The 20,259-nt window shown below is 42.2% G+C and overlaps 1 protein-coding gene and 1 long non-coding RNA gene across 3 annotated transcripts in view; one reads left to right on the forward strand and one right to left on the reverse strand.

Annotated features, from left to right (window-relative positions):
• Window positions 1-8,530, forward strand: LOC107305252. Of its 2 annotated transcripts, XR_001551373.2 has the most exons (4): window positions 1-445; window positions 537-682; window positions 7,489-7,542; window positions 7,646-8,530. It is a non-coding gene; the product is annotated as an uncharacterized LOC107305252 (long non-coding RNA). The 2 variants fall into 2 exon arrangements; XR_005812739.1 differs by having other exon boundaries at window positions 7,489-8,530.
• Window positions 2,236-20,259, reverse strand: part of LOC102701586 (achilleol B synthase-like) — a 27,646-nt gene continuing 9,622 nt past the window's right edge. The window contains 17 exon segments of the mRNA XM_040528789.1: window positions 2,236-2,352; window positions 2,604-2,687; window positions 2,774-2,848; window positions 3,861-4,038; window positions 4,124-4,267; window positions 4,344-4,390; window positions 5,421-5,477; window positions 5,894-5,992; window positions 6,386-6,505; window positions 6,600-6,722; window positions 8,848-8,961; window positions 16,008-16,196; window positions 17,000-17,040; window positions 17,043-17,165; window positions 18,061-18,145; window positions 18,422-18,614; window positions 18,694-18,782. Of these exon segments, the coding sequence (XP_040384723.1) occupies window positions 2,236-2,352; window positions 2,604-2,687; window positions 2,774-2,848; window positions 3,861-4,038; window positions 4,124-4,267; window positions 4,344-4,390; window positions 5,421-5,477; window positions 5,894-5,992; window positions 6,386-6,505; window positions 6,600-6,722; window positions 8,848-8,961; window positions 16,008-16,196; window positions 17,000-17,040; window positions 17,043-17,165; window positions 18,061-18,145; window positions 18,422-18,614; window positions 18,694-18,782 (1,878 nt within the window).

Genomic DNA, 20,259 nt, shown 5'->3' on the forward strand with positions numbered 1-20,259 from the left:
TGGAGCGGCCGAGCGGCGTGGAGGGGGAAGGGAGTGGCCGGGCGGCGGCGGTCAGCGGCCGGCGGCGTGGAGGCATTGCGCCTAGCACCGGCGAAGACGACGGCGATGGCGACGGCCAAGAGGCGGCGGAGCACCGCCGTCGACGGTGATGGTGGCACGGAGCGGCAGCGAGAGATGTTTCGGCGAGGAGCCTCATCCTTGCGCCGTCGCCGTAGCTGCTCCGCCACAGCCTCATCTTTGCGCGACCTGCCCATTCCGGGCGTCGCGTCCGCGGCCTTTGCCACCACCGGTGCGCGGCTGCGCGCCGTCGCCGTCGCCGCAATCCCTCGCCGTGAAAGCGAACCCTCCCCTCTCCCTGGAGGAAAATAGGCGCCTCCGTATCCGCCGCCGCCGTCGACGCCGTCACTTCGCTCTTCTGCTTCTCCTTGCTCAACATTCAGGCCAGGTAACAATCAAATAGCAGCTCCGATTCGTCATTAGTCACCACCTGATTGCTCAGAGCATGTGCATGTCTGAACTTGTTTGGGGGGTTTCAGTCCTCCAGATGTTAAAGCAGCGAAATCGACCGCTGATTGCATCACTGTGGATGCACCAATCAATCTGATCTACGCAGAGACGTCGAATGATGGAAATTGTTGATCCGCTCCTGCTGTCCGGTGTCCACACAAGAGACCAAACCACTGTAAGTATGAGCAATTCGCAACACTCAAGTACTGAACCATAACCAGTGAAGGTGAGATGCTAGCCGAAACCGAGAGCGTGAAATATGCGGAATACGGTCCTGCCGTCTTTCCGCCATACAATTTACAGCAGTTACTATGAAAAATGGATAATGAATTGCTAAAGTTTGCCACTATGCCTTGCACCATTGACTCTGCTTATCTTCTAGTTAGGTTTCTCAGTAGGGGAATAAGTATTGCTTGGTTCGATGGACTTAATGCTTTCTAGCTAACTAGCTTCGCCAAAACGATTTCTTGTTACAGTATTCAACCAACAGGTACTTCGTGTACTGAGTGGACATGCAGACCATTGAATATTTGTACTTCACTTCCATATCAATCTACCGCTAGGAACTATTACACTATATCATAGTGTTAAGACATGTCATACCGATAAAATTAATGATAGCAATATAGCATGAATACAGTGCAGAAATAACGAAAATAAAAGATTCTACCAAACTTATCCTACGAGATCATTATTACACTTAGACAAGGACCTGCTGCTTCTCAGTCCAGAAAGTTATTCTCAAAAGAACTGCTTCTCAGTTGCTCCTCCAAGCAAGGCCCTAATTACTCATGCATAATCTTGACATCCATGATAACAATAGAACAAAAATGCAACACGATGCATGTAGCTAGCAATAATGTGTTCTCAATTTACTACCATTCATGGATTTAAATGAGATGATGGTTAAATATAATAAATATGTATATGTTTCATTTGAGATCCTCCTATGGCACTGAAGATGATTATACACACTTGAAACATAAGTGTGAGACTGGAAGTCATTTGGCGTTTAAAAATCATCAAACATGTTTATTTGACTCCTCTCTCCAGCAACTTGAAACCTTGTTTTTTGTAAAATTGCCCAATGTAATTCTTGGTTGTTTATATGGAAGAATGTTTTGAACTTTAGTGATATTTGTGATGTTATTAGTATCCTAATAGGTCTACTAGATCTTAATATTTCTCTGGACCATATTTTAATTTTCATGTCATTTGGAGCTTTGGTTGGAGTGTTGTGTCCATCTTTTTTCCTGTTGATTCTGTGGCTTTGCATATTTTCTCCTGGATTCGGAAGTGGAACCACGGGCTGTAATGGAAGGGACATTTATACCTCTAGGATTGGGGGAAAACATCATCATACATATATATATATATATTGGAAGTTAAATAAAACTGAAAAAGTATGAGAATTTTGAACTGCAATAAATGGTTCACAACTTCACATTAGTTATGTATCATAGCTTTGGCAAACTATGAATTGTCTTATTGTATGAAAGACTCCATTAGACAAAGTGGTCTGTCTGTAAGAAACTATTTATTTAAGAGTTACAGCCATGGTATATACATGTGACTATGGGTTTGGTGCTTCCTAATTTGACATTTTTTTTTAGAAACACTATATTTTATATAGCTAGAGATGTGCCTTCTGTACTTCACCCTTCAGAATTGCACAATTGTAGAGCATAAATGTAGGGTGGATTATCATCACATAAAAATGTGCCTGCTTCAGTCCTTGCTTGCAATAAGTCGGTGCCGGAGTTCTCCGAGAGCCCAAATAGGAAATAAGTTGCGGTAGTTTGGGTAATTGAAGTAAAGGGAGGAATTGAAGCATCCAACATGTTCCTTCGATCAAAACCAAATATACACAAGTCAGTTGGATATTAATCCTACTTAAACACAATTCTCAAGTTTGTGGTAGACTGCTAGTTTGATGTTATTTATAGTCTGTCTGGCGAATAAGAATTTTAGCAGTGAACATTGTGCAACTCAATTCTCTTTTATTTGATTCAGTATGTGCTAACTAGACAAATTAAATTGTAGAGTCCTCCTTATAAGGGCGCATTCACAAGTTTTAGAATCATCCTAAAACTTACCTGTTGAGGGAACTCTCCTGTCTCAAGTTGCATGTTGATTAGTTGTTTTGCAGCACAATATAATGGTGTTGGATCTCGTTCAATCTGTATATGGTTAATAATCACATGAATACGACAATGGATTTGCTGACATTGTTATGCCAAATTGATGGAACAGTTGACAAACTGACCTGTCCAGAGTAAATTAAAGCTAACATTGCCCAGGAGGTATTCACAGCATGAGGACTCCCACTATCGACATAGACCTGTTCGAAATCAGTGTTAATGTAATCCTAGTAATATTTGTGAACTCAAATTAATAAAATGTATTGTATGAAAAATGATCTAGTTTCATAGCATATAAAAGGGTTGGTGTACTAAACTAATTCCCTTGTTTAGAAGTACTACCTCGCTCTTTTTACTTTAATTTGCCTTTTTGTGGTCCTAGAGATACCACTCTGATCATTAATTTCCATAAGTTTTCATTAAGATATAGTAATAAAATTACATTATAATAAAATCATTTCTAATGGCATAAATATTAATATATTTTTCATAAAACAAATCTTTACGGTTTCTCATGTATTAGTGGTCAAACATTTAGAGATGTTGATGGCACAGATTCTAAGGTGTCATCTACAAAAAAAACTGAGATGGTAGTTGATTGTAAATAGAGTAAAATTGTTGAGCTTCTGTGATTGTATAAATCAGGCACATTCTAGGAAAATTATAGCCTGTGCTCTAATCTACTGCATTATCCTAGGGCTGTTGTTATAAGTAGTGGAATGATCCATCCGTTGAAAATTACACAATTTTGATATGACTTTCTACTGGTCTTTTCCTTTATACATGCCCATTCGGTTGCCATGTTACTGTTCTCCACCTAGACATATCTGAAGACTAGATTTGCACCTTCCGACAAGCTGATATAACCGCTTTTCTCACAACGATGGAAGAAAACAATGTTGCAGCATATGACTTTTACATGCTTTTCATAGTTAGGGTGTATTTGAAGATGAGTGAAGAAGATGAAGAGATCACGCAAAACGAGAAGACTCATTAGTGAATGATTATTTAAGCATTAGCTATTGCAAACTTGAAAACTCGATTAATTTGTTTCTTAAAGAAACTTTTATATATAAATATTTTGCAAAAAATACCATTTAACAGTTTAGAAGCGTGCTCATGGGAAATGAGTGGCGTTTTCATTTCTTGACTCACAAGTCGCAATTGAATGCAGCCTTAATTAACTATGTTAAAAACACAAATAAGATATACCTCACTTTCACAAGAACTGTAGTGTTCACCCCATCCACCTGCACTAAGCTACTTTGACAATAGGAACTTGCATCCATTCCTGATAGCCTGACAATTCTCATAAGTTCTACCAGCAGCAACTAATCCTCTTATTGCAAAGAATGCCCCGTAGGTAAAGCATACACCCCATGTGCCATACCTATTGTGGAAAGAAATGCATTACTTGTTAACTACAAAACTCAAATTGTATTTTGACAGACACCCATCAATGAGCTTTATCATACCATGAGCCATCATTTTGTTGTTTGTTCTCAATGAACCTGACAGCATTCTTTATACAATTTTCTATTTCTTCACCACGATACCCTGGCTATAACTCCTTAAATGACAGCAGGCCTTGAATCGCTGAAGATGTGCACTCGACATGTCTGCGTATGGGCCTTATCGTTGTAGTTAGGTTTCAATTTAACTGCAAATGGTTAGTATAAGATGTTTGACTCTTACGGATAATCAACCACAATGTTCCGAAAACTCTCCGAAGGGTTCAGAATCTGTGTATTCAAGTTAGTGCACATGTATCAATAATATGGTAAAATCAATATTCAAATAAAAATTATTCGAGAATATATGAAGGATGAGTAAAGGATAACATGATTAAGACATCATAACAGTAAACACATTTGACGACTTCCTGGAATTTATGATTCACTGGTTTAACATTGACATAATAGGAACTTTGGTAAACACTGAAATCCAATTGCTAATTGGACACAAATAATTTAGGTACCTTGAAGTAATGCTCTTCATGTGAACCTATTTTGCTAGACCATAAGTTCATGCTTGTCCTTGTTATATATAGGTGCCTGTCTACTATGTTGTGGAGTTGAAATCTGAAACTACCCCTAGTGATCTGAAAACCAAAGTCTAGTTTCATATGTAGTATTTATCTCTTACATAAATTTGCGCTTTATGATACTTAATATTGTAGTTCATATCGTAAGACTTTCTAGACTTGCCTAAATTATATTCATCAATTGATGAATGTATATAACTTATATATATGTCTAGATTCATTAGCATCAATATGAATCTAGGCAAGGCTAGAAAGTCTTACACTATGAAACAGAGGGAGTAGGTTAAGCACTTAAGCTAGGATGATGAACAAGTTCTTATTGTGGATTTGACAAGCAATACCCTGGTCCATTAATGAATGCCATGTGCCCGTGTTAAGTAGTATGCTGGTTGGATTAGTCCCATATAGAGAGTTATATATGTTGGCCAGGATATAATCACAAGTACTCTAATCATAGCACTCCTGGGTTAACCCTTTTGCACAAAGTGATTGATGATGAATGTAAGTGGGTTGGTATGCATACGTTGAAGCTGGGTTGGTATGCATGTTGCCAGTGATAATGCCATATAGAGACATTTTGCATTAAATCCCAATGCTACAGAGTGTTTTTGGTGCATTGCCCTTTTCTGTGTGTGCCAAATATTCTTCATTTCAACTCAAGAAAACATTGCGATATTAATTTATAATAATCCAGGAAATTGTTCACAAGGTAGTCCAAAGATGTGCACCTCTGTCCATGAAGCTGTTCTCGTGCATTCGTACGAAGAGAAAGTACCATCTTTGTTCTTCATGCAACCGAAAGACGAGATCAAAAACAAACTTTATATAGCTATGATGATAACTCATACAAATGCATCATAAATTAATGACATTTTAAACATCAACATCATATTTGCACAACGTTTTATTTTGGTCAAGAAAGATAAGAAATAATGAAAAACTTTTACAACTTTGACAAATGTTGTTTATGATGAGACAGTAATCACTGCATCCCTGTTGTATTTTCTCCTATGTGTTACTCAGTTTTTCCAATGTAATATAGTTCTTCTCTAACAGTAAGGGTACATACTTGAACGGGCAACATAATAGGCACTCAATAGAATTATCTTCAAGTCCCTTTTAATTACAGACGACCCACAATATTAGTACTGATAAACATGAATGAAACCAGGAGAATGCTTGAGTTATTGTACGGTCATACCGAAAAAGAAAGGAGGCAGTCGATAGCTTGATACAAATTTTTTTCTTTTATTGGATCACCAACAAGTTTAGGAGAAATCTTTGACAGCAGTAGTAGTGCCTAAGATAGGATATAATATAGAAAGTCAAGAACAAGCAAACCAATAATTTAGTAGTACTTAAAATCAAAGTATAAATAGTGGATTGTGCTTTGGTAGTAAATTTGCTTCAGTGTAGCTGATGGTGGATCCATATTACCATGCATGGCACATATAATGCTACTGAGTGATACCTTGTTGGACGAAATAGTTTTTGCTTCAAATATTATAAGAAATTGATTAAGATGTCAGAACATAGAAATTATAACTGAAAACCATAGGATCAGAAGAAATCATACCTAAAATCTGTCCAACAAAGCCAAAAAACTGAGATAAAAAACAATTATTTTCACCAGTAAGAACCATTGCGGTTTTATGTAGTTATAGTATGCAGGATGATAACAAACTTGTATGACCTGAAGTGCTTCTCCTGTACAATCAGGAACTGACCAACCATTGTCTGCTGTAGAAAGAGTCCATGAACCTTTTGATCTATGGCGATAAAAACTTTTGCTATTAGGGAGGTCATGAAGAACCTTCAAGTAAGAAAGTGGATTTGAGATTTTGTTGGAAAATATCAATATCATCGTAGTTAGTAATCTAGTTGCAAAACGATCAAGAATAATGAACCTGTGAATTTTTAAGAAATCCATAGGCTTTCTCAAGAGTTGTACTGAACTCATCAATTAGACCTGTGGAGCAAAAGGCTTGAACAATAAATGCTGTCTCCCATGTCTGGCATCCATCATATACCTATAATTAATAGAATAACAAAAAAATGTCTTTTCCTTATTCAAAGCTTGACCCTCTTATGTTTGAAAAATTAACTTAGGAACTCATGCATGCAGTTGCGCCATATCACAGAGAATATAAAATTTATCAACATGATGTTCGATATGCAAATGATCACAGATCATAAGTATTGGTCAATATTATATGGGTTCATATGCAGGTCGATATGTCATATAATCATGGTCCTAAATGTCCAATGCAAAGGAATTTTTGTGATGTGACATTCTTGAACCGAACAACAAAATATATCAATATAAAAAAAGACATTTCGCTTAGAGCTTAAATTATATTTCTTTAACTGAAAGTATGGTTTAAATGTTCTGGAAGGTAAATGAATATCATTAGCATACTGTACTTTTATTTATATTATTAACAAAATATGGTTCAAAAACTGATCATAATTGAATATAAGTTAACAGGTGTACACCAAAGTTAATTACATGCCTGACCGAGATAATTTGGTTTTCTACAAAAAGTACTTATTTTGAAATTCCATACAAGTGATTATATACCACCATTTGTCCCCTGCAAATTGATCCCATGAAACATACCACTCCTGGGATCATGATGTTGACAACCCGTGTGACTACCCAGAAATAATTAAACAATGCCAATTGCAGCATACTTGTTATTCCACTAGAGATTGGTTTGTACATTATCTTTACTATTAGTGCATATCCACATGGTGATGTCGGTGAATTATTGATGCCTACACTCCTCTTAACAGGTAAAGTTGGCGCATGCAAGTGGTCCATTCATCCAATTCAATTCTCATGCCTCGGTTAAGTGAGACCAAATTATTCAATCCTTTTGAGTAATGCAGGTTCTATATCCACGTTGTTCACTAATTAGTTCTGCTCATAGCATGGACTCCCTTCTTGCAGCACTTGTTGCGTTGGCTTGTCACCTGACCACCCACCCAATAAAAGAGAAGAAGAAACGTAAATTAATAACACAAAGGTAGCGAAATGGCAACTACATGTGGTGCGTGACTTGTTCTCTGGTTAACTTAAAAGTGATGTTATGATCAATGAGAAAAGATTATGGAATTTATGATGGTTGGAACACCACTGCAAGGCCGCGGAGCACAGAACTGCATGACACAGATGTGGCCAGCATAGCAATGCAGTGGAACCTACTCTTATGATGAGTCTGATCAATATGTGTGTGTGGAAAAGATGAGGATGCCACGGTGATGACAGTATGGTGGTACGGCCGACAGCAGTAATGACAAAGTACAATGTGGAGATGGTAGGAGGCACTGGGAAAAAGAATCCTGCTGACAACTTGGACATAATGACATTGTTGGCTCAAAGAAAAGGATGCGGAATACAACAGATTGGCTACGAAGGTCTCCAATGCACCAACATGCGATGATCAATGTCAGCCTCCTCTATGCCTCATCCATACAACGTTGACTGCTTCAGTACGTCTTCTGCACTGACTGTCGGCTGGTCTTCCTCTGCCGTCGATGTATGACGTTTGTTATCCTTGCTGGCATATCCACCCTCTCTTAACTTCTCTAATATATGCCCTCACCCACCAGGTTTGATTTCTTGCTCCTTATTGTCATTCTGTTGATCATCTCAGAATATAACTTTCCACCAGCTAGGTGTAGTTATTGGATATGGCATTTGAGCTGAACTCATGTAAGGATCTGATTGTTTGAACATATTTTTTTCAAATTTGTTAGTATTAATTATTGTTATTCGAAAAATATGATATTCACTTGTTTGAACCAAATATTGGACAATTCCATGATACTAATATATTGGAGTCAATTTGTAAAAACTTTAAAACATAGTGGTTGGGTGGCAGATTTCGAAGCTCAGACAAGGAGGGCACGTGATTGTTTTTATGGTTAAATCTACACCACTAAGAACATGTGGCACTTTAGGTATGATGTCATATCTATGTACTAATGAAAAATGGTTTAAATTTTGTTGACTACATACATAAGTTTGTGGTACCTAAGTGTGAAATTATCAAGTTCAGGGAGCATGTAAAATACCCAGGAAAATTTAATGGCAGACAAATTAAATAAATACAACAAATAGTCAACAAATGCATGCAGCCAAAATAGTGCCTGTGCCTTCATGCCATCTTCAGCAAGCCATAGATAGTCATAAATCCTTGGAAGATGTTTCTTGAATGCATCTGAATTTGGGTTTTCTATCCAACAGCAAATCATATTTAATGCCTAATAACAAAGCAAGTTGGTCAAAACATAGTGCTGAATTGTGAATAAGTAATGCTAAAGCAACAATGTTATTTAAAGATGATAATTAAGTTTCAGAGCTTTCTTCCGCTACATTCAACAGATTTTCACAGTACTTTAAAGCTTGCTGTTATGACAATCATCATATATACTGCTGTCACTCATCGTAGTTATTTGTGTAAATGTCTGATATTTTACTGATCTCCACACACTGCGTGATTATCAGTTTATTTTACAATATTTGTCCAATGAGAATGTCAAGATTGCAGTCAATGTTGCTTTTGCGTTGTCGACACCTAACTTATTACAAATGAATTAAAGGTGTTGTGTGGGTTAAACACGTCATTTATAAGGTCATCAACTTAGTCCAATTTTTCAGCCGTTGATATATGCATATATTTGTGTGTTAGTATCTTAATTGTTACTCTCATTGGTGAGAGGATGACACTCAAACTTGGGGCAATTTTCTGATTACTTATCACCAAATGTCACGTCTTCCCGAGGGGAGGTTGAATACATATTTATAGCTGCATTCTAGCCTAAAGGATACTGTCCTAGAGTATCCTAACAATCTGTCCTAGAGCATCCTAACCACCTGTCTTAGAGTATCTTAACAATCTGTCCTAGTAACTGAAAACTGAAAAAAAAAAGGTAGGACCCTACAAGACCAAGACCAACCAGCCCAAGACTTATTCTTTTGTTCTCCCCTAAGTGCCCAAGACTTATTCCTTCATTCCCCCCCTAAGTCTTGTGCGTCGTCTTGTGGGAAAGTTGATCCTCCCAAGGGGCTTGGTAAGTAGATCCGCAAACTGGTCCTTGGTGTTGATGTAGCTCGTCTTGATGCTCCCTTTCTCCAAGCACCCTCGGATGAAGTGATACCTCACTCGGATGTGCTTGCTCTGTTCGTGAAAAAGGATTCCTTGCCAGGGCCAGAGCGGACTTGCTGTCCACCCTGAGCTCTACCGCTCTAGTGTCTTTGCCGAGATCACCGAGCAGTCGAGCAAGCCAGAGCGCCTGGGTCGAAGCAGTGGAGGCCGCTATGTACTCGGCCTCGCAGCTGGATAGGGCCATCACCTGCTGCTTGACCGAGGAAGAAGAGAATCCCGCTCGTGCTCTTGCTAGTGTCGATGTTGCCAGCGTGGTCATTGTCGGTGTACCCAATGAACCGTGCCTTTCCAGGGCACCTCGGGCAGTAGAGGCTGTGGTCGAGTCCCCGCAACGTGGCGGATGATCCTCTTCACAGCCTGCTGGTGCTTTGTCGTCGGTCGCTGCATGAACCAACTAACATTGCCAACGGAGAACACTAAGTTTGGCCGTGTGTGGGTGAGATAGTGAAGGCTTCCCACAAAACGTCGGTACTGCGTAGCGTCCACCTGCTTTGTCGTGCTGTCCCGGCTCAGCTTTAGCCTCTCCTCCATCGGGGTGAGGGCTGGGTTGCAATCGATGAGCCCAGCTAGCTCAACGACGCGCTTGGCGTAGGCAGTCTGGTGAAGTGTGATCCCGGAGTCATCTTGGTGCACCTCGATTCTCAGATAGAAGGAGAGGGGCCCCAAGTCACTTATCTGAAAAGTGGCCTTTATGTCTTCCTTGAACGCTGCCACCTCTATATCCTTGGTGCCGGTGATCACCAAGTCATCAACGTAAACACCCACCAGTAGGGTATTTCCTCCATTTCCCCGCCGGTAGATGGTCGCCTCGTGTGGACTTGGTTCGAAGCCCATCCCCTTGAGTGTGGAATCCAACTTGTCATTCCATGCCCTTGGTGCCTGCCGTAGGTCGTACAGAGCCTTGTGCAGGCGTAGCAACTTGCCCTTCTTGCCGGGGATCGCAAAACCCGGCGGCTGGTGCACGTAAACCTCCTCCTTCAAGACACCATTTAGAAACGCCGACTTGACGCCCATGTGATGGACGCGCTAGCCTTCCTGGGCTGCTAGCGCAAGGAGTCGCACGGATTCCATCTGTGCCACGGGGGCAAAGGCATCATCGAAGTCGATCCCCTCCTGCTGCACGAAACCATGTGCCACCAAGCAAGCCTTGTGCTTGACGATGGCTCTGGCTTCATCCCTCTTTAGATTGAACACCCACTTAAGGGAGATCGCACGATGACCACAAGGGAGATCAGCAAGTTCCCAGGTCGGGTTCTCCTTAACCGCGTCCAATTCCGACTTCATCACGGCGCGCCATGTCGCGTGTCTCTCGGCCTCTGCGAAGGACCGAGGCTCGCCGTTGTGCACGCAAGGTGCAACTGTTCCTTCAAGTCATGAGGCACCAGTCTCGGCACTAGCTGGTCGCCGAGGAGGTCCTCCATCGTGCGGTACCGCAAGGGCTCTCCATCGTGGTAGGTGTCGATGCGCTCCTCATCATGTGAGAGCAGAGTAGCGAACCGCATCGGGCTACGCTCGACGTGAGCTGGTGTTGGTGTGGACATGCCCTGAGGGGTGGCTGTTGGCGCCGGAGTGCATGGGGTCGCCGGCTGTGGTGGTGTCGGTAGAGAGCTCGTCGCAGGCGAAGTCGTGGCTCAAGAGCATGGCGCTGCCGAAGTGGCGGGTGTCAGAGTTGGTGGAGACTCGGAGACTGGGGTAGGCACGCTCGATGAAGGAGAGCTGCCCACTCCCCCAGCTCCCTTGAAGTGGATGTACTCGACAGTGAAGTCGTACGTCGGAGTAGAGCCGTTCTCCATCGTCTTGTCCTATGCCCATCCTCACCCTTCGTCGAACACCACATCGCGCGCCGTGCGCACACGCTGTGTCTTCAGGTCGAGGATGCGGTAGGCCTTCGAGCCTTCCGTGTAGCCGATGAACACCCCTAGGGTGCCCCTGTCGTCAAGCTTGCTGATGTGGCCAAGCTCCTTGGCGAACGCGAGGCAGCCGAAGACCCGCAGGTGGGAGACGGCTAGCTTGCGCCCATGCCAAGCCTCGTACAACGTCTTGCCATCGAGAGCCTTGGTAGGTGAGCGGTTGAGGATGTAGACGACTGTCACCACCGCCTCCCCCCAGAGGAGAGCCGGCATCCCTCTCTGCTTGAGGAGGGCTCGAGCCATCCCCACAACTGTCTAGTTGCGTCGCTCTACGACGCCGTTCTACTACGGGCTGTACGACGCGGAGTAGTGGTGGTGAATACCTTCATCGGCACAGTACGACACGAATTCAGCCGCCGTGAATTCGCTGCCGTTGTTGGTGCGCAGGACGCGCAACTTGTGGCCGCACTACACCTCCGCAGCAGCCTGCGTGCGCCTGATGGCGACCAAGGACCATCATCCACATGTAGCGGGAGAGGTCGTCGACGAGCAGCAAGAAGTAGCGTCGTCCTCCTGGTGTGGCCGGAGTCACTAGGCCACACAAATCCCCATGCACAAGCTCGAGCTGCTCCTTGGCTCGGAAGCTCGTCTGATGGGGAAAGGGGGAGCCGTCTCTGCTTCCTCAACACGCAGACTTCGCAAAACTGCTCCATGTGGTCAAGGCATGGCATGCCTCGCACCATCTCCTTGGTACTGAGCCGCTTCAAGGCCTCGAAGTGGAGATGGCCGAAGCCCTCGTGCCACTGCCATGCCTCGTCGTCCCGACAGGCGGCGAGGCACACGGGTTGTGCTACCTGCATGTTGAGGATGTAGAGTCGGTTGGTGCATCTGGTTACCTTGACAAGGAGGCGACCACGGCGCTCCCCGACCTTGCGCCGATCCCAAATCCTCATGACTCCGTTCTTGATCACCACACATGAGCCTTCCTCTTCTTCCAGTTGTCCAATGCTGATGAAGGAGTTCCTCAGTATGGGGATGTAGTAGACTCTAGTGAGCAGCCTGTGCTCGTCGGACTTGGTGGTGAAGATGATGGAGCCGGTGTCCTTGATATCCACGCTAGAGGCATCCCAAACTTGACGAAGCCTCGGACGCTGGGATCAAGCTCGGTGAAGAACTCCCGTCGACCGGTCATGTGATGGGTAGCGCCGGTCTCGAGGACCTACCCATCAGTCTTGTCGTTGTTGGAGCCGTCGCCAAGAAGGGTGCGTGCCTTCGGCTCTTCTAGGTGGAGGAAAGCTGATGCGGCCGGAGCCACTGGAGATAGCTCGATGCTTGCGTGTGCCAGGAGCAGGGCCGGTTCTTCCTCTTCCACTTGTGCGGCGTTGGCCTAGCCGCGTTGTGGCTGTTGGCAGTCCTTGGCCCAATGGCCAGACTTGCCACAGTTGCGGCAGGCGTTGTCTCGCGTCGGCCTACGGTTGCCGGTGGCTCCGCCTTGGATGCCTCCGTGGTCCCTACCTCGTATACGTCCTCGTAGCCTGACCTGGACGCCTCTCCGCCCCTTGTGCAGATTGCCGCGCTTGCGGCTGCCTACCGAGGAGGACTCCCCCTTTTTCCCATCACCCTAGCAGGCATCCCACTACTCCCGAATGAGATGGAGCTTCCCGCCAATAGTGATGGGCCCGGAGAGGGGCTGTGGCTCATCGCCATCGACGACCTTGAGACGACCAATCGCCTCCTCGATCATCATCATGGAGAGCTCCAACAGACTCGATGGAGCGGGCGATCTGCTTGTACTTCTCTAGGATGTAGCGGAAAAGCTTCTCGACAGCTCTCTCCTCGTTGTAGGTGGCGTCGCCGTACTGCACCATTTTCTGCAACAGAGTGTTGAGACGGAGGGCAAAATCATCGATGTCCTCACTGGCTTGAAGGCCGGGTTCTCCCACTCCTTGCGGAGTGCTTGCAGCGTGGTCTTGCGGGCGTGGTCGCTAGCGATGCGTGCCGTAGCGATGGCGCCCCAGGCCTCCTTGGGAGTCCGCTTTTGGGAAAGCGAGAACTGCATCTCGGATGGAACTACAGCGATGAGGGCATCCAGCGCCTGTCGGTCTTCATCATAGTCGACGTCACCACACCGAACTGCCTCCCACATGTGCCACACCTAGAGCCTCACCCTCATCACCGCAGCCCACTCGATGTAGTTGGTCTTGGTGAGGGTAGGCCACCCACCACCGGGACCAAAGTCCCTGACCACCGCTTGGATGCCGTGGTAGCCATGGTGCCGGTCAGGGGAATAAGAGTCGCGCTGCCTGTGAGGGCCGTGCTCTCCGTAGATCCGACCCCCCACTAGGAGGGTAGCCGTCGCGCGCGTGCTCTAGGCTGTCGCCGGCATGCCTGCGTCCGTTTGGGCTACCGTTACCGCATGCACCCCCGTCTGGAGCGCCGTCGGCGGGCGCGCGGTCCCCTGGACCGCTGCCGCCATGGGGGTGGGCTCCTACCCACCGTGTTGTCCGCTCCTGCGCCCTTCCTCTCACCAGCTCCTCAAGGTTCCTGTCGGCAGTGATGTCGCCGGTGATGGAGCCGTTGATGCTGCTGCGCAAGGTCTCAACCTTAGCCTCCGCCACGTGTGGTGCATCTTCGGTCTCCTCTGCTTTCGCCTCCGCCCTGATCACCGCCAACTCCGCTACCGCCAGCCTTGCTGCTGCTGCGGTATGTGCCGCTGCTCGCTTGCGCTCTTGCGCTGCAGCGAGCTCGGCGTCCTGCTGACGCCGTGTGCTCGAGGCGCCCGAACAACCGAGACTGTCCGTCGGACATGGCGCGCCTCTAGGGGGCTGCTGCATGGAGAAGGGAAAGGGGAAGGAGAAGGAGGAGCAGCAGGTGCTGCTGCTGGTGGTGGTGGCTGAGTGCTCACTCGAGCTTCGGAAGGGGAGGAGCAAGAGATGTTCAACCTACAGGAAAGTGTGGCTATGATACCAGATGTTAGTATCTTAATTGTTACTCTCATTGGTGAGAGGATGACACTCAAACCTGGGGCAGTTTTTTGTTTACTTATCCCCAATTGTCATGTCTTCCCGAGGGGAGGTTGGATACATATTTATAGCTGCATTCTAGCCTAAACGATGCTGTCCTAGAGCATCCTAACAACCTGTCCTAGAGCATCCTAACCACTTGTCCTAAAGCATCCTAACAACCTGTCCTAGATGCTGTCCTAGTAACTGAAAACTGAAAAAAGAAAGGATAGGACCCCACAAGACTAAGACCAACCAGCCCAAGACTTAATCCTTCATTGTGGTCATCTTTCCTCATAGAATGTGAAAGTTTCAATAGTTTGACCTAACATTCTCCTAATTACAGAGGTGGGATTTCTGAGTGCATTCTTCAATGATAACCACCAACATGTGCATCATATTCCAAGTAACAACTTCCCTCAGGAAATAAGGATCAACTCATGAACCAGAACCAATGGTAAATAGGTCCCCCAGATAAATAGTGTTTGTTTAAAAGTTGCTTGGTAAGTATGCAACTGGAAAGCTCACCTCATGTCTTTTATGTTTGTTCATTTTAACATGTGGACTCTAGATCTATGTCAGTGTGATACTGTGATAATGTGACATATACAAGGATAGGCTGAACTTAGATGCATGCAGGGAATTTTCCCCTTATAAATTTAGTTATCTATTGCTCATATGTAAATACACAGATAATAGATTGTCCATGCCCTTAAAAAGCCGTGAATTCTAACTAATTCCCTATTCAATCTCACTTGTACTCTGTTCCATATCCAAAGAAAGAAGTTAAACATCCCACCTCTAAATTCCCATTCCTTTCCAACTCCCCACTCCCTCACCCCAACAAACACACAAACACACACACACACAAAGGGGAAAGTGAACAACCTCTATTAATACCTATGCGCTTCAACTATAAATTCTGGAAGAATAAGCAGAAGAGAGGTATGAAACTTGACTTTTGAACTGTTAATCAGATAGACTATCATATCAGAGACCATGGATGTGTAGAGGTCGAGTTGTGCGAGATTGTTCATGTGGTTTTCTTGATATGGATCATGGTAGTGCGTGTGTGATTTGTGTTGTATTCATTTATTATTATACCTTCCTGCTGTATTTTCTGAGAATTCCTATTAAATTTCAGATTCAAAAGTCCTCTTCAGTTACCTGAGTATCATAACCCTATTATGGGCCACAACACTTGCGAGCTAAGTTACTACATAATCATCTTTAGGGAGTAAAACTAAAACATTTACTTAGAAGACAAAAAAATGTTTTGAGCAAATTACCTTGTTTATTGGGCATAAACCGAGATATTTGGTGTTCTCATCCTCATAGTAGATATGTTTCATAAGGTTGCGCAGAGATATCTCCCTAAGCTTATTAAGTGGCCAGACATTAAAGATTGGTTCCACGAACTTGTTTAAACATGTCCATGCAATATTTTGTATCCATGAACTAGGATATCGAAGGTCTTCCTGTAACACGAGCTTTGATAAACATATTAATTTCTTAATTACAATAATTCAATATCTAATAGAGAACATATTGTAGAATTTGCTTAGGTCAATTGTAGCTATGCAAGAGCAATAATCATTAATGAAAAAACATTGTCTTCTTTGGCTCCAGCAAGTGCTCAATGACAATTCTAGCCATGTTGAAGGATAAAACTGACGTCTATCTTTTCACTTCTACTTATGCTTATAAGTCAAAATTTAAATTTTTAACCTTAAATTTGAAGTTGATTTTGGGTTTTTCTACTGAAGTTTATTTTCTAGCTAGCTTTTAGATCACTGAGATTACATATAAAAAACTTTTATTCATAAATTGTTTTTCGTTGGTAAATATGTTATAAAAAGCCCAATATTTACCCCCTAAACCAAGATCATGGGAATACATATCCACACATAAGTGGTTTGTTTTTTCTCCTGTTCTTTAGTAGTGCCAATCAGGCCGTGTTCGGCAGGGACGCCAATAAACTAGATTTTCCTTTCTTTTTTTTCCGTGCGTAAGTTTTTCAAACTGCTATTGCGAAAATTTTCTATAGAAAAGTTGCTTTAAAATACCATATTAATCTATTTTTAACTTTTTATGTTTAATTATTAATTAATCATGTACTAATATATTACTAAGTTTTTTACGCGAGATAACTTACCCTAAAACTATATAAAACCAACACAGCCTCGGTAATACTGAACTACAGAGATTTATGGCTTCACTAAAGTTCTGGATGATTTAACTATATAATTTAGTAATTTAACTATTGAAGGGAGTTACAAACCTTGGCACAAGAATCTCTAGCCTTGTTCCAGTCAATCTCATTGTAGGTATGTTGTACAACTCCTTTCTTAATTCCAGTATAGTTGGAGTGATTGGGCCGACAAACTTTTTCCCATAAAGATATGCCATGGACATGTAAATCATACGAACAAAGCACCAAAATCTTGCTGTGAAAAAAGTAACCTCAGTTCTTAAGATGAAGTTAAAAGGATAACTTTACCATTGATATTCTTTTCACTCAAACAAACAAGGGAAAGTTTTCTTTTTGCCACTTGTTGAACGCGTACTTTATTTTCCGCCATCAAAATTTTACCACTATTCTGTTGGCCTTTTTTAACACTATGACCGGTCAACACTAGCTGGCCATAAGGTTGGCTCCCCCAAAGACCATTATGCCCTTATGGGAATAAAAATAGTTAGAAATACAAACAATAATATATAATGTATCTATTACTACACATGGACAGAAAATTTTTAATTAGTTAGAATAATTTTGTGTAACTTTAATATGTAACATTAAAATGCAAATATTTTTGCACAATCCATATAATTCCCTAGCGTAAATTATTTTACGAAACATTTATGAACCAAATCATTGTATTGTATATTTTGAATAATAATAATAATAATAATAATAATAATTGTATTTCCACTTTTATATTTTATAATTATATCTTTTAATTTGCTAGATTTTGGCTTATTGGTATTTTTTTGTTTTGTTAAAATTTCAAGTGCTAGTAATGGCAAAAGGAAAATGCTTGCTAACGGAAGAATGGTAAAAGAGAGATGCAAAATTTTGACGACAAAAGAGAGAATACAACTGCAATGAGGGGTAGAAATAAAATTTTCCCTTTGATAAAAAAAATAAAATTTTCCCGACGAAGGACGATGACATAAAAATTATTACCTAGTAATTAATCCAGCAAACTGTGTGCTCAAGTTAACTTAGAAGAACTACGACAGTAACATAATGTCTGTTTCCACATTATTTGCAGCGAAATTAAAATGAGAAGAAATGTAAAAAGTTGTGAGACTAATGCAAGAAACTAATGAATAATTTACCTGGATGTATTGGAAGAAAATAGGGCATCATCCATAATTCAGGAATTATTGCTTTGTTTCCGGACCAATCGTATACACTAATGATCTTTGATAACATATAAGATTAGCTTGTGTTACTATGGCCATATAGTCCATAAATATTAAACAAGTTCATTTGGTCATGCTGAAGGCATTCCAGTAAAATGGTTAACACTTTTAAGCATACACAGAAAAGTTAAAACAGAATGGTCCACAACTAACTAATTGGAATGGGGTTCAACATTTTGATTCAACTCTGCCCATGACAGCTAAACAAAAAGGGGGCAAAAAGAAAAAAAAACCCAAAAAGAGAGAAGGTTTTTAAGTCTGTTCCAATGCATACCGAGAGCCATATCTTTGCCCATTGAGGTGCTGCAGTTGCACCTCCATGAGATAAGATCCACAGACGCCCTCTGGCTAAAGCTTCATTGCTATCCAGGGCCTCACCAAGGAGCTTCAGTGTAGCATAGTTCAGGCATGAGCGAAACATGGTGCTGTGGCTGAGAACCTGTGTCCCCCAACCGCCATCTTCATTCTATATAAACATGTTTTATACATATAGAAAAAAATGTTCAGCTTATTTAATTACATGTTTCATTCTATTCCGACTGAAATAATGTTGTATGTATGTAACGACATATCTTACGTTTATGTTCCGATGATAAGATGACTTCGAGTGTTCCCGTAACATGTAAGGAGAATATCTGAAAAAGATGCAGGAATCACAGGATGTATGAGTAACATTATGATGATTATGATGGATATGAAACTAGGACTTGGGTGTCATCCTCATTCAAATATCAGCAATATTGGGCTGTAGAGACCTTAAGACTATTGAGAATGAAGAAACATATGAATGTAACTGTATTGGTTATGACATATTCCCTCCATTTGGAAATGTTTCACGATGATTAGTTCAAAATTAAACTATAGCCAATGTCAAATTTTTTTTGGAGTACTATGTAAGAAGTTATTATACAGTTGAACAATAATAGGGTAAACCAGTACTGTTAGTATATTAGGATAGCTAGTCTTGATGGCTTCCAAGGAACGGACAACTATTCAAACCAGTGTCGTCCCTACGAATTTAGTTCTTTGGTGCAGAACACAACATGAACCCATATATTTTAAAAAATATCAATAAATAAAAAAGTAAATTTACTTTAAATTGGGATGTATATATTGACAGTTACAGAATACAACATAGCTAGACACACTGTTTCACTTAATGCAAGTTATTTACAATTTGTTGATTATGAATTATGCTACTGCTGCACTTTACTCGATCTATTTAGTTTGCAATGTGACAACTGGAGTTATGTGGAGGAAACACACCACATCACAATAGTGGTAATGGGCTATCTAGTAACCAGTATTGTGTCCTAATGCAGCAATTCAGTTCCCTTACCAAGTCACAAATGAAATATTTAGTCCATAGAAAGTGCATTCACATGGTCATATAAGCTACAATTCGTTGAGTTTACCATGGTTATCATATCATTGAACACGTATGAAAGCCAAAAAAAATATGAATATTCTAGCCAAACCAATAGAGCAATGAGAGAAGACAATATCGTGAGAACTGCTCATCCATGGACATATAGTCTCCTTACTAATTATTGACTACTCCCTCTGTCCCATTATACTTGACGTTCTGGGATGGTGAAGGAAAAATAAACCCAAGTGAACATTACAAATTTGCCCCCAAATCATTCCAGCAGCAGCGTCATTTTATCTATGAAATGGCAGACCTGAGAGAGAGAGGGGGACAGACAGGCCCACACGCATAGCAGCTTGGGCCCACACGCAGCAGAGTTTCTCCCATATGTTGGTTCGCTCGGTACTTGGAAATCGTAGGGCATCATCCTTTCTAGGACAAGGGAGGAGACGAAGAACATCAAGTACAGTGGGACGGAGTGAGTAGCAGTGAGAAAACCTCATATGTGAGAAAACATACCACCCGTCATGAGACATGTTTCTCGGCATAGACTACCTTTACCATCTCACATCTCACATCTCACTCATAGAGCACACATTGACTGTATTTTTGTTTCAATTGCTTTCACTGTACCTATCTGAAACATGTAGGACATATTGATAATAGACTTTAAATCAAAATGATGTCATACAAAGTTGTATATTTCATAATCTCTATAATTTTTACATAGGGCATGTCTTTGT

This window comes from Oryza brachyantha, chromosome 11, assembly GCF_000231095.2.
Source record: "Oryza brachyantha chromosome 11, ObraRS2, whole genome shotgun sequence".
Taxonomy (NCBI): domain Eukaryota; kingdom Viridiplantae; phylum Streptophyta; class Magnoliopsida; order Poales; family Poaceae; genus Oryza; species Oryza brachyantha.